This window comes from Microtus oregoni, unplaced genomic scaffold (assembly GCF_018167655.1).
Source record: "Microtus oregoni isolate MIOR12 unplaced genomic scaffold, Mior012 000028F_ref0000031, whole genome shotgun sequence".
NCBI classification, from domain to species: domain Eukaryota; kingdom Metazoa; phylum Chordata; class Mammalia; order Rodentia; family Cricetidae; genus Microtus; species Microtus oregoni.
This window is the reverse complement of record NW_024543087.1, coordinates 13632609-13645822: the sequence shown is the minus strand read 5'-3', so window position 1 is coordinate 13645822 and position 13214 is coordinate 13632609. Positions and strand designations below refer to the sequence as shown.

Here is a 13214-nt window from a genome sequence, read left to right as displayed (position 1 = left end):
TTAACTGAGTCCAGTGCTCTGTGCTTTGTTAACTGTGCTTTTAAAACTCTCCTACTCTTGCCAAGTCAGGATTAAATTAGAAAGTTATTAAATGTGCATTGGGTTTCTTTAGCTTTCTTTTGTTTTTTATCTTATGTGTATGGGTGTTATGTATGTCTGTGCTCCACTTGTATGCCTAATGTAATATGCTGGAAGAGAGTCCTGGAACTGAAGTACAGGTGTTTGTGAGCTGGGAAGTTGTAGTGCTGGAAATTAAACTGGGGTCCTTGAAGTGCAGCCCATACTCTTATCTGCTGAGCCATCTCCCCAGCCCCTCTTTTTCTTGTTCTTTCTCTCTCTTTTTTTTTTAGAGTCCTATGTAGACCAAAGCTAGTTCCAGGACAGGCTCCAAAGCCACAGAGAAACCCTGTCTCGAAAAACAAAAAACCAGAAACCAAAAAAAAAAAAGATGTCTCACTCTGTCCTCCAAGCTGTACTAAAACTTCTGCATAGCCTATGCTGGCCTTAAAGTTGGACCTGTCCTCCTGCCTCAGCTTCTTTGCTATGATTGTAGCTATGAGCTACCATGCTCAGATACCCAGATAACTCTGGATCTCTGGCTGTCTGATATCTTACTGTGGGTATACACTCACTGGAGGTGGGAATATAGTCTGTCTCAAAGTGAACTATGCGTGGCACTTTTATAGTCCCAGTGCTCGGGAGCTTGAGGCAGAAGGAATTACAGGTTTTGACCATGTCCAAAAAGCCAAATAAGCCTGGTGGTGGTGGCGCACGCCTTTAATCCCAATACTCAAGAGGCAGAGGCAGGCAGATCTCTGTGAGTTCAAGGCCAGCCTGGTCTACAAGAGCTAGTTCTGGGACAGGCACCAAAACCACAGAGAAATCTTGTCTCAAAAAGCCAAATAAAAATATTTGAAAATAAAGTTTTGTTCAGGTTCCATTTCACTTTTTTCCTAAAAACAGAAGGGGGATCTGTCACATCCTCTAGATCCACCTCCACTTCAACAGCTACAGGTAAAAAAAGTAGAGAGATGGTAAATATGGAAAGCTTTTGTTGTTTTGGTTTTCCAAGACAGGGTTTCTCTATGTAGCCTTGGCTGTCCTGGAACTCACACTATAGACCAGGCTGGCCTCAGACTCAGAGATCTTCCTGCTTCGGCTGGGATTGAAGGTGTGTGGCACCACACCCGGCCATGTAATGCCTTTCTAACAAGGCTTGGGATAACCCAAAAGCTACCTTTCTCCGAAGCAAGTAGAGGGACTTGCACAGCTTCTTCAGCACCAGAGTCTTCATGCTGTTTGTGAAAATGGAGAAAACAGAACTAGAGCATAGGTAGGGTGTCAGAAATTACATTGCTCTAAGCCCCCTAATGAAAAAACATGGACAGGGCCAGAGAGAAGACTCAGCAGTCAGGAGCACACACCTTTCTTGTGAGGATCCGAGTTTCCAATAGCCCGCGGGGTGGCTCACAACTACCTGTAACTGCAGCTCCCACCTCTAGGCACCCACACTCATGTGTACATATCTACATAGAGACACACATGAATAAACACAATCAAAGATAATAAAACTAGGGGCTAAGAAAAAAAAGGCCAGGTGGTGGTAGTACACTCTTTATATTTCACTCAGAAGGCAGAGGCAGGCAAATCTCTGTGGGTTCGAGGCCAGCCTCATCTACAGAGTAAGTTCCAAAGGGAGGGGGAGGTGCTAGAGAGGTGGGTGGCTGAATGGTGAGAATACTTGTTGGCTCTTCGCAGAGCACTCACATATATAACTCCAGGTATATCTCCAGTTCCAGGAGACACCAGGTACTCATAAACATGTAAATCGATCTTTTTTTAATTAGACCTGTTGCATCAGCTGATATTCCTAAAGCATGAAAATTAGCATTCCAAGTGGAATGATGATAAATATTTTTTCCATGGGAAGGGTTTTATAGCTGTGTGAACATGGCTCGTATGCCAGACTTATGGTTCATCACCTCTTGGTGTTGCCTGGGTAGGGGGAATTTGGTAGCTCTTCCTCTGGCAATGATAGAAAGGTGTATTATCTGGATTTACCATCATCTTGGAAAAAAGATAGTAGTGGTTTTATTATCTACTCAATCTCATGTCCACCAGTGTTATAACTCCTTTGTTTTTTGTTTGGGGCTTGAGACAGGGTCTCGTGTAGCTTAGGCTGGCTCTGTAAGTTTGTTTTTAAAGGTTGACTTTAAACTCCTGACCTTCCTACCTCCACTTTGAAGTACTGGGATAACAGGTGTACTCCATAATTCCCCAGTCTTTACTCTCCTGAACTAGACACACCGGCATTCAAGGAGTTTATCATATTGAGACGGTCCTCGTTAGTCTAGGCAACCCCACTTGGGGAGGAAAGGAGCTAAGTATAAAGATCTTCAGAATAGAGCTCTTTTTTTCTTTTTCTTTTCTTTTTTTCGGGGGAGGAGGTTTTTTGTTTGTTTGTTTGGTTTGGTTTGGTTTTTTCTTTTTTCTTTCTTTTTTTTATTGGTTTTTTCGAGACAGGGTTTCTCTGTGGTTTTGGAGCCTGTCCTGGAACTAGCTCTTGTAGACCAGGCTGGTCTCGAACTCACAGAGATCCGCCTGCCTCTGCCTCCCGAGTGCTGGGATTAAAGGCGTGCGCCACCACCACCCGGCTTGGTTTGGTTTTTTTCGAGACAAGGTTTCTCTAGCTTTGGTGCCTGTCCTGAATCTAGCTCTTGTAGACTAGCCTGGCCTCGAACTCACAGAGATCCGCCTGCCTCTGCTTCCTGAGTGCTGGGATTAAAGGCATATGCCACCACCGCCCAGCTCAGAACAGAGCTCTTAACTTAGTTCTGGAATGCTAACATGTCAGAGCCTAGGAAAGGTCAGTTATTTGATTCCAGATACTACACATCCTCCACAGAGGGAGAATGCCTAAAGAAGAACTCAAAATGTGCAGCTACATCCAAGATGTAGCTGTGAATTAAGATACAGGCTTGGAATTGGGCTTATAAGGAGACCAGAGTCAGGTGACTGAATTTTAAACTATTAGCCAGGGAGTCTCCAGGCCCCGTCCTTTAGTTAGGTGAGAGTTCTGGAACAGTAGGACATCACCAGACTGGCATCTCATGTTAGCACTATCCTGTTTCTCTTTTCTAGACATCAAAAAAGCCCAAGACAGCAGAAGCAGACACTTCCAGTGAGCTGGCAAAGAAAAGCAAGGAAGTATTCAGAAAAGAGGTAAGGTTCGGAAGATGTGGACAGCGTAGTCCTTGGACTTTACTTGAGCCCGTTGTGTCTTGCCTAAGTTTGTATATCTGTCTTGCCTAAAGATGGTTTAGCTTGTATCTTTTGCCCCAAATTGCTGCTTTACCCATCAAGAATCCCATAACTGTCTCTTACTGGAGCGAGGAGAGTCCATCTGCCAACATATTTGCCATTTCACTGTTGGCCTTCTATAGCATCTCAGACAGTGGAAAGCTATCTGTGGTATTAGACTTAACTGTAGTGTCAGGTGCTTCCTTACTGATGGATGTCCCTTTACAAAACTAGGTAAGCACTTTGGTATCTGTTATAGCAGCCCTTGAGATCAGCAAAATTGGTACTATTGTTCTTATAATAAGCTTTAAAGATCAGAGAACCTCTGGATCCTCTGATCAAATTGTAGTTCTCTTTCTTTGCTATTTCCTGATAGCGGTTTGCTCCATCTTGACAATGTCTCCACCCTGTTTGTCTCCACTGCACGTTTGTTTATTTGTTGGGAGAGGGGTGCCATGACATGTATGGAGGTTAGAAGACAACATTTGGGTCCTGGCAGTCAAACTCAGACCCAGCTTAGTGACATGTGCCTTGACCCAGTAAGCCATCTTACCAGCCTAGATTATAAACTCCAGATTCCGTTCATTGAAGGGTTCATAGTGTGTTAAAGTTACAGAACTGTAAAGAATGGCAGCTGTGAGAAGACTGTGTCATGACAGAGGCTAATACTTAGGATATTAAGAAAGGCTCTTGAATTTAGGGTAGAAACTGGCCAAATGGATCAGAAGGGAAGGTGAAGGTAGCATGAGAATATACAGAAAGAAAGAGTGTCACCTCTTCCAGGAAGTCATAAGTAGCCCCTCAGTCTTGAGCACTGGTCATGTGAGGGGTGACAGTATTGGGCCCTTTCATGTAGTGGCTTTGTGTCTGTGGGTTTAGGGAACCGCTGATGCTAAGCTGAAACTAATCAAAGCCTTGACTAAGTGTAGAGTAGGTTGAAAAGGGGAAAATATGGAGGTCAGGCAACCACAGAAAACCCTGTGAGTAAAAGGTTTATCCAGCCAATTGTGACAGCTAAACAAAAAATCTGTGCAGACAGAATGGTTCCTCGCTGTCCATGTATGGTGTTGGTGTTTCAGCTCAACCAACCCAATCTATGATCCAACCTCATTCCTTGAATGTTTTATGGGTCACAGAGTTTGGGGGATGAAGAGGCCTGTTCAGGTTACTTCCTTGAAGGTGGCGCTTTTTCTTCCCTTTCCCCTGTGACCCTATACCGCAAGTCCTGATCTGGGGCCTCTTTGAAGAGCTGTTGGGTAGGATAAGCCTTACAGAAACAGCCCAGAACACAACATTGGAGATGGTGATTGAAGAGCCCTGCCCTGCGTCATCCTTCACCCATGTTTCCATGTGCATTAATGTGTAATACTTAGAGACTTGAAGTAACCTTTACAGGCAACAAGCCTACCTGCAGTCCTGGTGTTGCACAGCCCTCTGGTAACTCAGGTCTGCTACTTGGCTCCAGGATCCAGACAACCTAGAAACTGAACTAACACTTCATAGAAGTCCACAGTGTTAGACAAGCCCTCTCCAATTGAGCTGTAGCCCAGACAGGAGAAGCTCTGTTTATGACAGAGAAACCCTCATGGCTTAATTACCTCTTATAGGTCCCAACCTCTTAACACAGTGACCTTGGCAACATTTAAATTTTAGTTGTGTGAAACCAGAGGCTACTTCCAGAACCTTGTTGCTGGTGCCTGCAGTCTCTCTCTCTCTTTTGGTTTGGTTTGGATTTGTTTTTTTTTTTTTTTTTTTTTTTGTTACAGGGTTTCTCTGTAGCTTTGGAGCCTATCCTGGGACTAGCTCTTGTAGACCAGGCTGGCCTCGAACTGCCTGCCTCTTCTGGGATTAAAGGCATGCACCACCACCGCCCGACAAAGATAGATGGATGGATGGATGGATGCAGTATCCTGCCTGTAGGCCAGGAGAGGGCACCAGATCTCGTTATAGGTGCCACGTGGTTGCTAGGAATTGAACTCAGGACCTCTGGAAGAGCAGTCAGTGCTCTTAAGGGCTGAGCCATCTCTCCAGCTTTTATTTATTTATTTATTTATTTATTTACTTACTTATTTATTTATTTAGTTTTTTGAGACAGAGTTTCTTTGTAGCTTTGGAGCCTGTCCTGGAACTAGCTCTTGTAAACTAGGCTGGCCTTGAACTCACAAAGATCCACCTGCCTCTGCCTTCCAAGTGCTGCCACCCGCCCGGCACCTGCAACCTCTCTTAAGTGAGATTTGATTGGTCTGGCTAAGGAGACTTTTTCTCTTAGGACTGGGTCAGGATTACCTTCTTACATCTCACTGACTTCCTAGCATTCTCTTGGCTAGATGAGTACCTAAGGGAGGAAACGGACACTGGCAGCTGTGCTTTTTGCTGCCTTTTCTAATGATCTCATCAGCACAGGTGAGCAATGTGTCTCCTACTTCTGTCTGTAGATGTCTCAGTTTATTGTCCAGTGCCTGAATCCTTACCGCAAACCCGACTGCAAGGTGGGCAGAATCACCACAACTGAAGATTTCAAACACCTCGCTCGAAAGGTACGGCCTGCTTCTGGTTTGTCTTTTGGTGTTCTTAGCAAGTCATATGTGTTCTAAGATACTCTCCTTCATCAAAAAGGGTGCTTTTATATGCCAGATGCCAAGGCCCCGGAATATGAGGCAAGGTTCAGAGGTGGGAAAGTAAGCCTGTAAGAGACTTTGAATGCGGGGTTTCCCCCCTCTGTCCCTGTCCCAGCTTGCCCCAGCCACCCTTTGGTTTCATTAGAAGCCTATCCTCCTCCCTGTGAAATCATTTTCCATTCTGATGGTGTCTGTGGTTTCTTCCTGTGCCTTGGACAGCTGACTCACGGAGTCATGAATAAGGAGCTGAAGTACTGTAAGAACCCCGAGGACCTGGAGTGCAATGAGAATGTGAAACACAAAACCAAGGAGTACATTAAGAAGTACATGCAGAAGTTTGGGGCTGTTTACAAACCCAAAGAGGACACTGAATTAGAGTGACATGCAGGGCCAGAGACGAGTGACTAGAAGGATGAGTCCTGAGGCTTCTGCCCCACCCACGGCCAGGCCTGCACTACTGGTGTGATGACCCATCATCCTGAGCAGTTCAAACTTTGCAGGTGTCGACTGTAAGCTACAAAAATGAGCTACAAATGATCCCTCTTGTGAGCTGTTGTGATGTAACAGCTACAGGCCGTTGGAGGCAGTAGCCTAGGGAAGACCTTGGCCACACCCGACCCCATCCTCAAATCTGGGTCTCCCCCTTGGCGGTGCTGTCAGCGCACAGACCCATGCGCACCCTCCCCCAAGACCCTTTACCCTGATGATCTGTATTATATTTTAATGTATATGTGAATATATTGAAAATAATTTGTTTTGTTTTTCATGGTTTTTGTTCAGTTTTTGTTTGCCATTAGCCTCTATGTGCTAGAATCATGAGAAGACTTTGTAAGGACAGTATAAATTTTCCTGCAAGGTTTAATTTGTTATCATGTAAATATTCCAAAGCAGGCTGCCTTGTGGTTTTGGCCAGCCCTGTGCTATGTTGATAAGATTGATTTACTGCTTAAGATCACTTTACTTTATCCAATTTCTACTGAACTTTTTATGTAAAAAATAAAATCAATTAAAGAACTTGCAATGCGTGTTCCCTAAAACTTAATTAAGTTTGTTTGTGTTGATGTTACTGGACAGAAAAAGGATGTCGCGGCCACTGGTGTGTGGAGTCCAAGATGAATCATTGCTAATGTATTTTATTACAAGTTTTGTGCCTATAGGTCCTACTGTGTGTCGGGCAGACATTTGTATGAGGCTGATAATTTTAGCTTTCAGATCTTGAGGCTGAGCTCAGTTGAGGCAATTTACAGTCATTCCAAAGCAGAGAACGCATGACCTAAGACCTTATTGCCATTGGGTTTTATTTTGGTTAGTGGGTCAATCAAGAAAAAAGCCAAGTGTCTTTTCATTGGTACCTCCTGGCCAGAGAGTGTTACTGGACCTTTTTGCCTTCAGACTTCATTTCTCCCAGCCCACAGTTTGGGAGAAATGTTTTGGTCCTGGCTTCCTACTTTGTTACCTGACGCTGTGCCTGGACACTCGAGGGAAGGCAGCAGCGGGCAGCAGTAGAAGGTTCTAGGTGTTGGCATATGATAGTGAGCATGTATTCTAGATGCAGCTCAGCAGTGGTCTGTCCTTGGTGAGTATTCTGGGCAGGGAGGAAGTTCGTATTAGATTGGGGCCTATCTGTGATTCTGTACTCTCTTGGAGGAAGAGGAAAACAAGGCTAGGCTGAGTCCTGCCGGGAATTAATAGAGCATCTCCTGCCTGTGCTAAGCATTTCAGAGATTAGGAAATAGTCATCAAACCCTTATAACTCTTACAGAATGGCACTGTTGATAAGACAGTAAGCATCACGAACTTATTTACAGTCCTGTAGTAGAGGACAGACATCCTTACTATGGTCCTACATACTATATAGCAAGTCTTCCCTCACTACCCCTGAGGAATTGACTATGAACACGAGGATACTCAAGGACCTTAAATAAAATGGCATAGTTCTTACCTATAGCCCATTGGTGCCCATCTCAGGTAACTATGGATTGCTTCTGTACCTAATACAATACCACTACTACACAAAGCTACGTGGTCACCGGTCCATGAGTGTAAACCCTGGATATCTAGTCTTTCCCCACAAAACTGTAGCATTCATAACTTTAAAGCACATTAGGTGGAGCCTAATTCACTCAACCCTCAACATTTCCTAGCAGATCTGCTTGCTACCATGAAGCGTTCACATATTTCAAGGAAATTGAGACAGCCTTCTATCACAGTGTTGGCTAGCTATAAAGTTCTAGAAATTTGTAAAAAGTTTTTTAACCCCAACAGTCTTCATCTTCCCCCATTACTCCCCCCATTACTCCCTGGGCTAAAGTGCCAGTCTGTTCATGCTCAGCTCTTGGTGGCCCTGCTAGGTGGAGTGTAATGGTCCCTGGGTCCTAGTCTGAACTTTTCTGGCTTTTCTCTTCATCCTTGGAGATTAGCTTTAGGGTCTTCTTAGGATGAAGGTAACACCCCACCCTATCCCACCCCCTTTTTTTTGAGGTGTACTCACCGCAGGCCAGGCTGGCATATAACCAACCTTACCTCAGCCTCCTGAGCACGGGAATTCAGATGAGAGCTACCATGCCTGGCTGACATTTACTGTAACAAGGACAGGCTGGCCGGGCGGTGGTGGCGCAGGCCTTTAATTCCAGCACTTGGGAGGCAGAGGCAAGCGGATCTCTGAGTTCGAGACCAGCCTGGTCCACAAGAGCTAGTTCCAGGACAGGCTCCAAAACCACAGAGAAACCCTGTCTCAAAAAAACCAAAAAAATAAAAAACCAAGGACAGGCTGTTAGCAGCTCTGGTAACTTTCTGAGGAGCAACAGTAGAAACAGCTCAAGTTAAACTTCATCTTTACAAAGTAGCCAATGCCAGGAGCATCCACACAGTGAGGGAGTCGGTCAACTTTGGGCTCCACTCTGACTGGACGCCAGGTCCTCTCGGTGAGTCTAGACGAGCCTGGAGCCATCTTCTCATGTGCACTGGTCCTTCCTCGGAAGGTCATGGGCAGAGCAGCTGCCTGTTGCCACTTCAGGATGGGCGTGTGCATGGAAGGACAGGTGGTTTGGCTCAGCTGCCCTGTCCGGAACAGCCTGCCTGCCTACTGTGTCCAACCACACTAGCAGCTGGGGAATCTGGTTTGGAATTCCTGTGCCTAGGTGGCAGTCTGGCTTTTGCTTTTTGTAGCTCCAGAGATTGAACCTGGGGCCTCATGTGTGCCAGACAAGTGCTCTCCCGCTGAGCTGAGCCCTTTCCTCAGCCTAGAGTCCCAGTGTTAAAAGTGTTTCCTCAACACCTAGCTCACAACTATTTTCCCTCTCACCTATCTCAGCACAGGTCACACAGAGGGTCCTGGGATACTCCATGGGAACCTTAGGGATAGGGGACTTACTAAACATGGCTCCAGCTAAGCAAAGAGAGTTCAGGAGGAAACATGGCTTCCTAATATGATCCAAACACCAAAGGGTAGGAAGGTGAACTCCAGTTTGCCTTCTTAGCCCATGAACAGAAATGCCTGCCATCCCAGCTGCTGCTTGGAGAGGGGCCTCCATACCTATGGATCTCCCCAAGTCCTTTTTTTGGCCTCTATTTCACAGCTACTCAACTGTCTTATAGGCCCAAGGAACCAAACAGACGAGAATACAAGTCAAAGTTGCCTTTAATATGTGATTTTTAAAAAAAAATAGAAAAAAATAGCTGGAGCTACATAAAGGGAAGCAGAATAGGGGATCTGTGGGTAGAGCCGTGCCCTACTCTTACCCATCCCCCCATATTCTGCTTCCTGTCTTGGAGAGGAGGGGGAAGGGACATGAAGTGGCTGGATCTTCTGTGTTCTGCAGAACTTCGAAAGCCAGAAGTACTAGGAAGTCCATGAAGGGAACACGAGGCAGTGAGAATGTAGTGCCAGTGTAGGCAGCCCTGGGGAGTGTCACTCAAACCACAGAGCAGCCCTCAGCCGGTGAGCCCAAAACCTGGACCACATCTTCTCGGCCTATGGTAACCAGGGCATCCTCTAGCACTCTGAGGGTAGCTCTGCTGCCTTCTTGGGTAGCCCAGTCCCTTAGCAGAGTATAGGCTGGTGACTGGCCACAGGCCATAGCTTCTACAGCCTCAGCTTGGTAGCCCAGGTGGCCTGCCAGCCGCTGCCAGCCTTTGGCAGGTTCACCCAACATCAAGAGTCGCTCGACCTCCTGCTGCTGCTGCTGAGGAATATGCAGGTAAAGTCGGCAACCGAGGTCAGGATGTGGTCCTGGGGTGGGAGACAGAAGGTTCGTTGGTGGTAGAATTAGTTAAATACAAAGGACTACCGACTGAGAAACGGCTATCACCTTGGCTGGGGATACAGGGCTCCAGACAGTGAGGAGAGTCTGCGAAGACATTACTGTCACCATGTCGCTGGTCCCTGTCAGGGTCCCCTAGCTCTACAGTCCGAGCTTTGGCCAACTGTTGTCTTTGTTTATGTGAGCGCCAACTGTAGAGGGCAGAGGGTACTAAGACAAGGAGCTGGCTGGCAGTCCAGGCGTGGAGGGATGCCACAGGGTACTACCCAGATCACCTACCATTTGAAGGCCACATAGGCCAGCAGACCAAGGACCACAGTAGCTAGGAGAGCACAGTAGACAGGAATGATGTTGCTTGAGGCCCCTGGAGGCTCAGGGGGAAATAGGGAGGAGGTATTGGGAGCCAGTGCTCCTTCGACTCCTACCCATGCTCTTTCCCTGACCCCATCCTGCCCCTTCAGGGCTGTATCTGCAAAGAAAAAGACAAAAGTGGTCAAGGCAATGAGCTACAGCAGCCTCACTTAGACCATCTTGGTAGAACGTTCCAAAACCAATAGAGCTCACCGTGTAGTCAAGGACTCAGCATGGCCCTGAACTGGCAAGAATGGCTCGGCAGATAGACCCATGCCACCAAGCAAAACAGCCTGAGTCGATCCCCCAGGATTCACAAGTCCCCTGTCATCCCGCATGCTTGCTAAGTGGCTAACAGTGCTTGTTGTATTCCAAGACCAGAGTTCTGTTCCCAGCATATTTGATGGCAGCTCACAACTACCTGTAACTTGAGCAAGCTCGAGGGAATTTGATGCCTTATGGCCTCTGGGCATATGGGAACACATAAATAATTTAATTTTTTTTATTTATTTATTTTTTTTTTTGGTTTTTTTGAGACAGGGTTTCTCTGTGGCTTTGGAGCCTGTCCTGGAACTAGCTCTGTAGACCAGACTGGTCTCAAACTCACAGAGATCTGCCTGCCTCTGCCTCCCGAGTGCTGGGATTAAAGGCATGCACCACCATCACCCGGCTTTATTTTGGTTTTTTGAGACAATGTTTCTCTGTAACTTTGCAGACTGTCCTGGAACCGCTCTGTAGACCTGGTTGGTCTCAAACTCACAGAGATCCGCCTGCCTCTGCCTCCCGAATGCTGCCCGGCAATAATCTTAATTTTTAAAAAACCCTTTGCTTGCCACTATGGATGATGCAGATGTGCCTTGCCATCTCCTGGAGGTGTCCAGACTTCTCCCGAAAACACAAGAATCTACTCCGGAAGCCTTCCTTCATCCTCTCCATGCTCTGGTCACACCACCTGTTTACATGGCTCCCAAAGTGGACTCTGAGACCACACTGATGTGTGTTGTTTTCACAAAACCATAAAAATAAAACTTAATTGGAAGTAAATACTGGTGCTCTTGTCGGAGACCACGGAGCCTGTGGAGGGACTTGCACATAACCCACTCTGCCTCCCAGCCTGCCTGCTCTCTAGGGTCTGGGTCAAAGGATGCATACCTGCGTAGAGCACACCTTTGCTGTGGCTGATGTTGTAAAGCATGGTTCTCCCAGGCACGGCCGGCTGTGCTGCTGCTTGGTGAAGGCGAGTCACACATACACAGCACTGAGCTGACGGAGTGAAAGACAGCTTTTCTGAGACAAGCAAGAATTCGGCACGGGGATAGGAGATCCTAAGCTCTGCGGCCACAAGTCTCTGGGGCGGCCTGTCTTGATTCACGCCAGGGCTGGAACAGTCAAGCAGGTGGAGGTGACTGAGCTGGCCCCAATAGCTCTCAGGATAGAAATCACCCTATCTCAAAGACCTGGGCTGATCCCAGGGCTGTTGAGAGTAAAGCTGCACTGTGACCCTAGCTCAGGCTGCAGCACTCCTAGAGACCAGTGAAAGGCTCACTCATACACTTCTGCAAAAACCAACATCCCAAGGTCCCAAGACAGGAGGACTCCTGTAAGGCCAGGCTCCCGCTCTGCTCCAGGGCCAGTGGCCAGCCCTTTCCTGGCCAGGTGCTAAGTGAAAGGCTACCTTAATGCAAGGTCACAGGGCAGGCTGATCCAGGGGACCTAAGGCTAGTCTTTTTCTTATTTGGGAATTCAGAGAAGGCCTGAAATGGAAGATGGGCCACTCAGTTCAAGGCCCATCTGGACCCTACAGTACTAAATCTACCGAGACTTCCTGCAGGCTGAGGCTCCAGCTTTGGAAGGAGGAGAGATTTCTCCAGAAGAGGAAGAGACTCAGAAAGGCCCCCCCAGGTCTCCAACAGTTACTGCTGCATAACCAACGAGTCTACCCCATAGCGTGCAAGCAATCCACTGCGGTAGCCGGTAAGCCTCGCTTGGAGGAGGTGGGTGGTCCCTTACAGACTACCTTTGTGCGACTGTCCTGTCCACACTGGGAGTGGGGGGCTTCCAGCGTCCTAGTTGGTGGGTGGGTCCGTAAACCAGTAGCAGCTGACAGGCCTTGGAATCTACCCCACCCATCCTGAGCTTCTGGAACTTCTCCTGGCCTCCCCACCCATCACCAAGCCCAAAATGCGAAGAAACAATTCAACAGCCCCCGCAGGCCTATACACACCCCAACACAGACGCTGGTACCCGTAGATTCAGGGCACTCCGAGGTGGGAGATAGGAAATTCTGACCCCTTCCACCTAGCAAGAAGCCGGGTCGTCACTCCCACCCCTCCTGACCTTCGGCTGCCACCCCTCCGAGGGTGCCAGGATCCACTCAGCCAGGAACACGGCGGGAATCCCTGGAGAGGGCAGGTTCCGGTTTGCCCAAGAAAGAGTGAGCCAGGGCTAGGGGCGGACCAATGGGGGGGGGTGGTGTTGGAAAGGGGAGCAGGACAATGAAGAGGCGGGACTGAGCTCGAGGGCGCGGTCTCGCCCCCGCCCCACGCTGGAGCACGCCGAAGGTCTCGGACCGCACAGAAGCTGACGCCCGCCTGGTTGCTGCGAATGGCGTGCAAAAGCCACGCGATGGACGAGAGCCGAGATCCAGGAGCCAGGAAACGGCTGGCAAGGACAGAGGTGGCTT

General features: G+C 47.7%; 2 protein-coding genes across 8 annotated transcripts in view; one reads left to right on the top strand and one right to left on the bottom strand.

Annotated features, from left to right (window-relative positions):
* Positions 1 to 6939, top strand: part of Setd2 (SET domain containing 2, histone lysine methyltransferase) — a 95773-nt gene extending 88834 nt beyond the window's left edge. For both annotated transcript variants that reach the window (XM_041676858.1, XM_041676857.1), the window contains 3 exons: positions 3142 to 3222; positions 5736 to 5837; positions 6138 to 6939. In XM_041676858.1, the coding sequence (XP_041532792.1) occupies positions 3142 to 3222; positions 5736 to 5837; positions 6138 to 6299 (345 nt within the window). In that variant the 3' untranslated portion in view covers positions 6300 to 6939. The remainder of the gene's footprint in view (positions 1 to 3141; positions 3223 to 5735; positions 5838 to 6137) is intronic.
* Positions 6940 to 9546: 2607 nt separating this feature from the next.
* Positions 9547 to 13202, bottom strand: LOC121464454 (death domain-containing membrane protein NRADD). Of its 6 annotated transcripts, none has more exons than XM_041677455.1 (5): positions 12869 to 13202; positions 11684 to 11910; positions 10460 to 10649; positions 10229 to 10371; positions 9547 to 10149 (listed from the first exon to the last, which is right to left on the bottom strand). In XM_041677455.1, exons 2-5 carry the CDS (start codon positions 11724 to 11726, stop codon positions 9833 to 9835), a joined length of 693 nt encoding a protein of 230 aa, XP_041533389.1. In that variant the 5' UTR covers positions 11727 to 11910; positions 12869 to 13202; the 3' UTR covers positions 9547 to 9832. The 6 variants fall into 6 exon arrangements, with proteins under 6 accessions (XP_041533389.1, XP_041533390.1, XP_041533393.1 ...); XM_041677456.1 differs by having other exon boundaries at positions 11684 to 11794; XM_041677459.1 differs by having other exon boundaries at positions 11684 to 11789.
* Between the last annotated feature and the right edge of the window lie 12 nt (positions 13203 to 13214).

Bases quoted from the DNA above. Each gene is read 5' to 3' on its own strand.
- LOC121464454 (XM_041677455.1), bottom strand. From the start codon at position 11,726: ATGCTTTACAACATCAGCCACAGCAAAGGTGTGCTCTACGCAG. The intron at 10,650-11,683 runs GTATGCATCCTT...TTTTCTTTGCAG, and splicing joins CAAAGGTGTGCTCTACGCAG to ATACAGCCCTGAAGGGGCAG. The intron at 10,150-10,228 runs GTGATAGCCGTT...CTCCCACCCCAG, and splicing joins GCCCTGTATCCCCAGCCAAG to GACCACATCCTGACCTCGGT.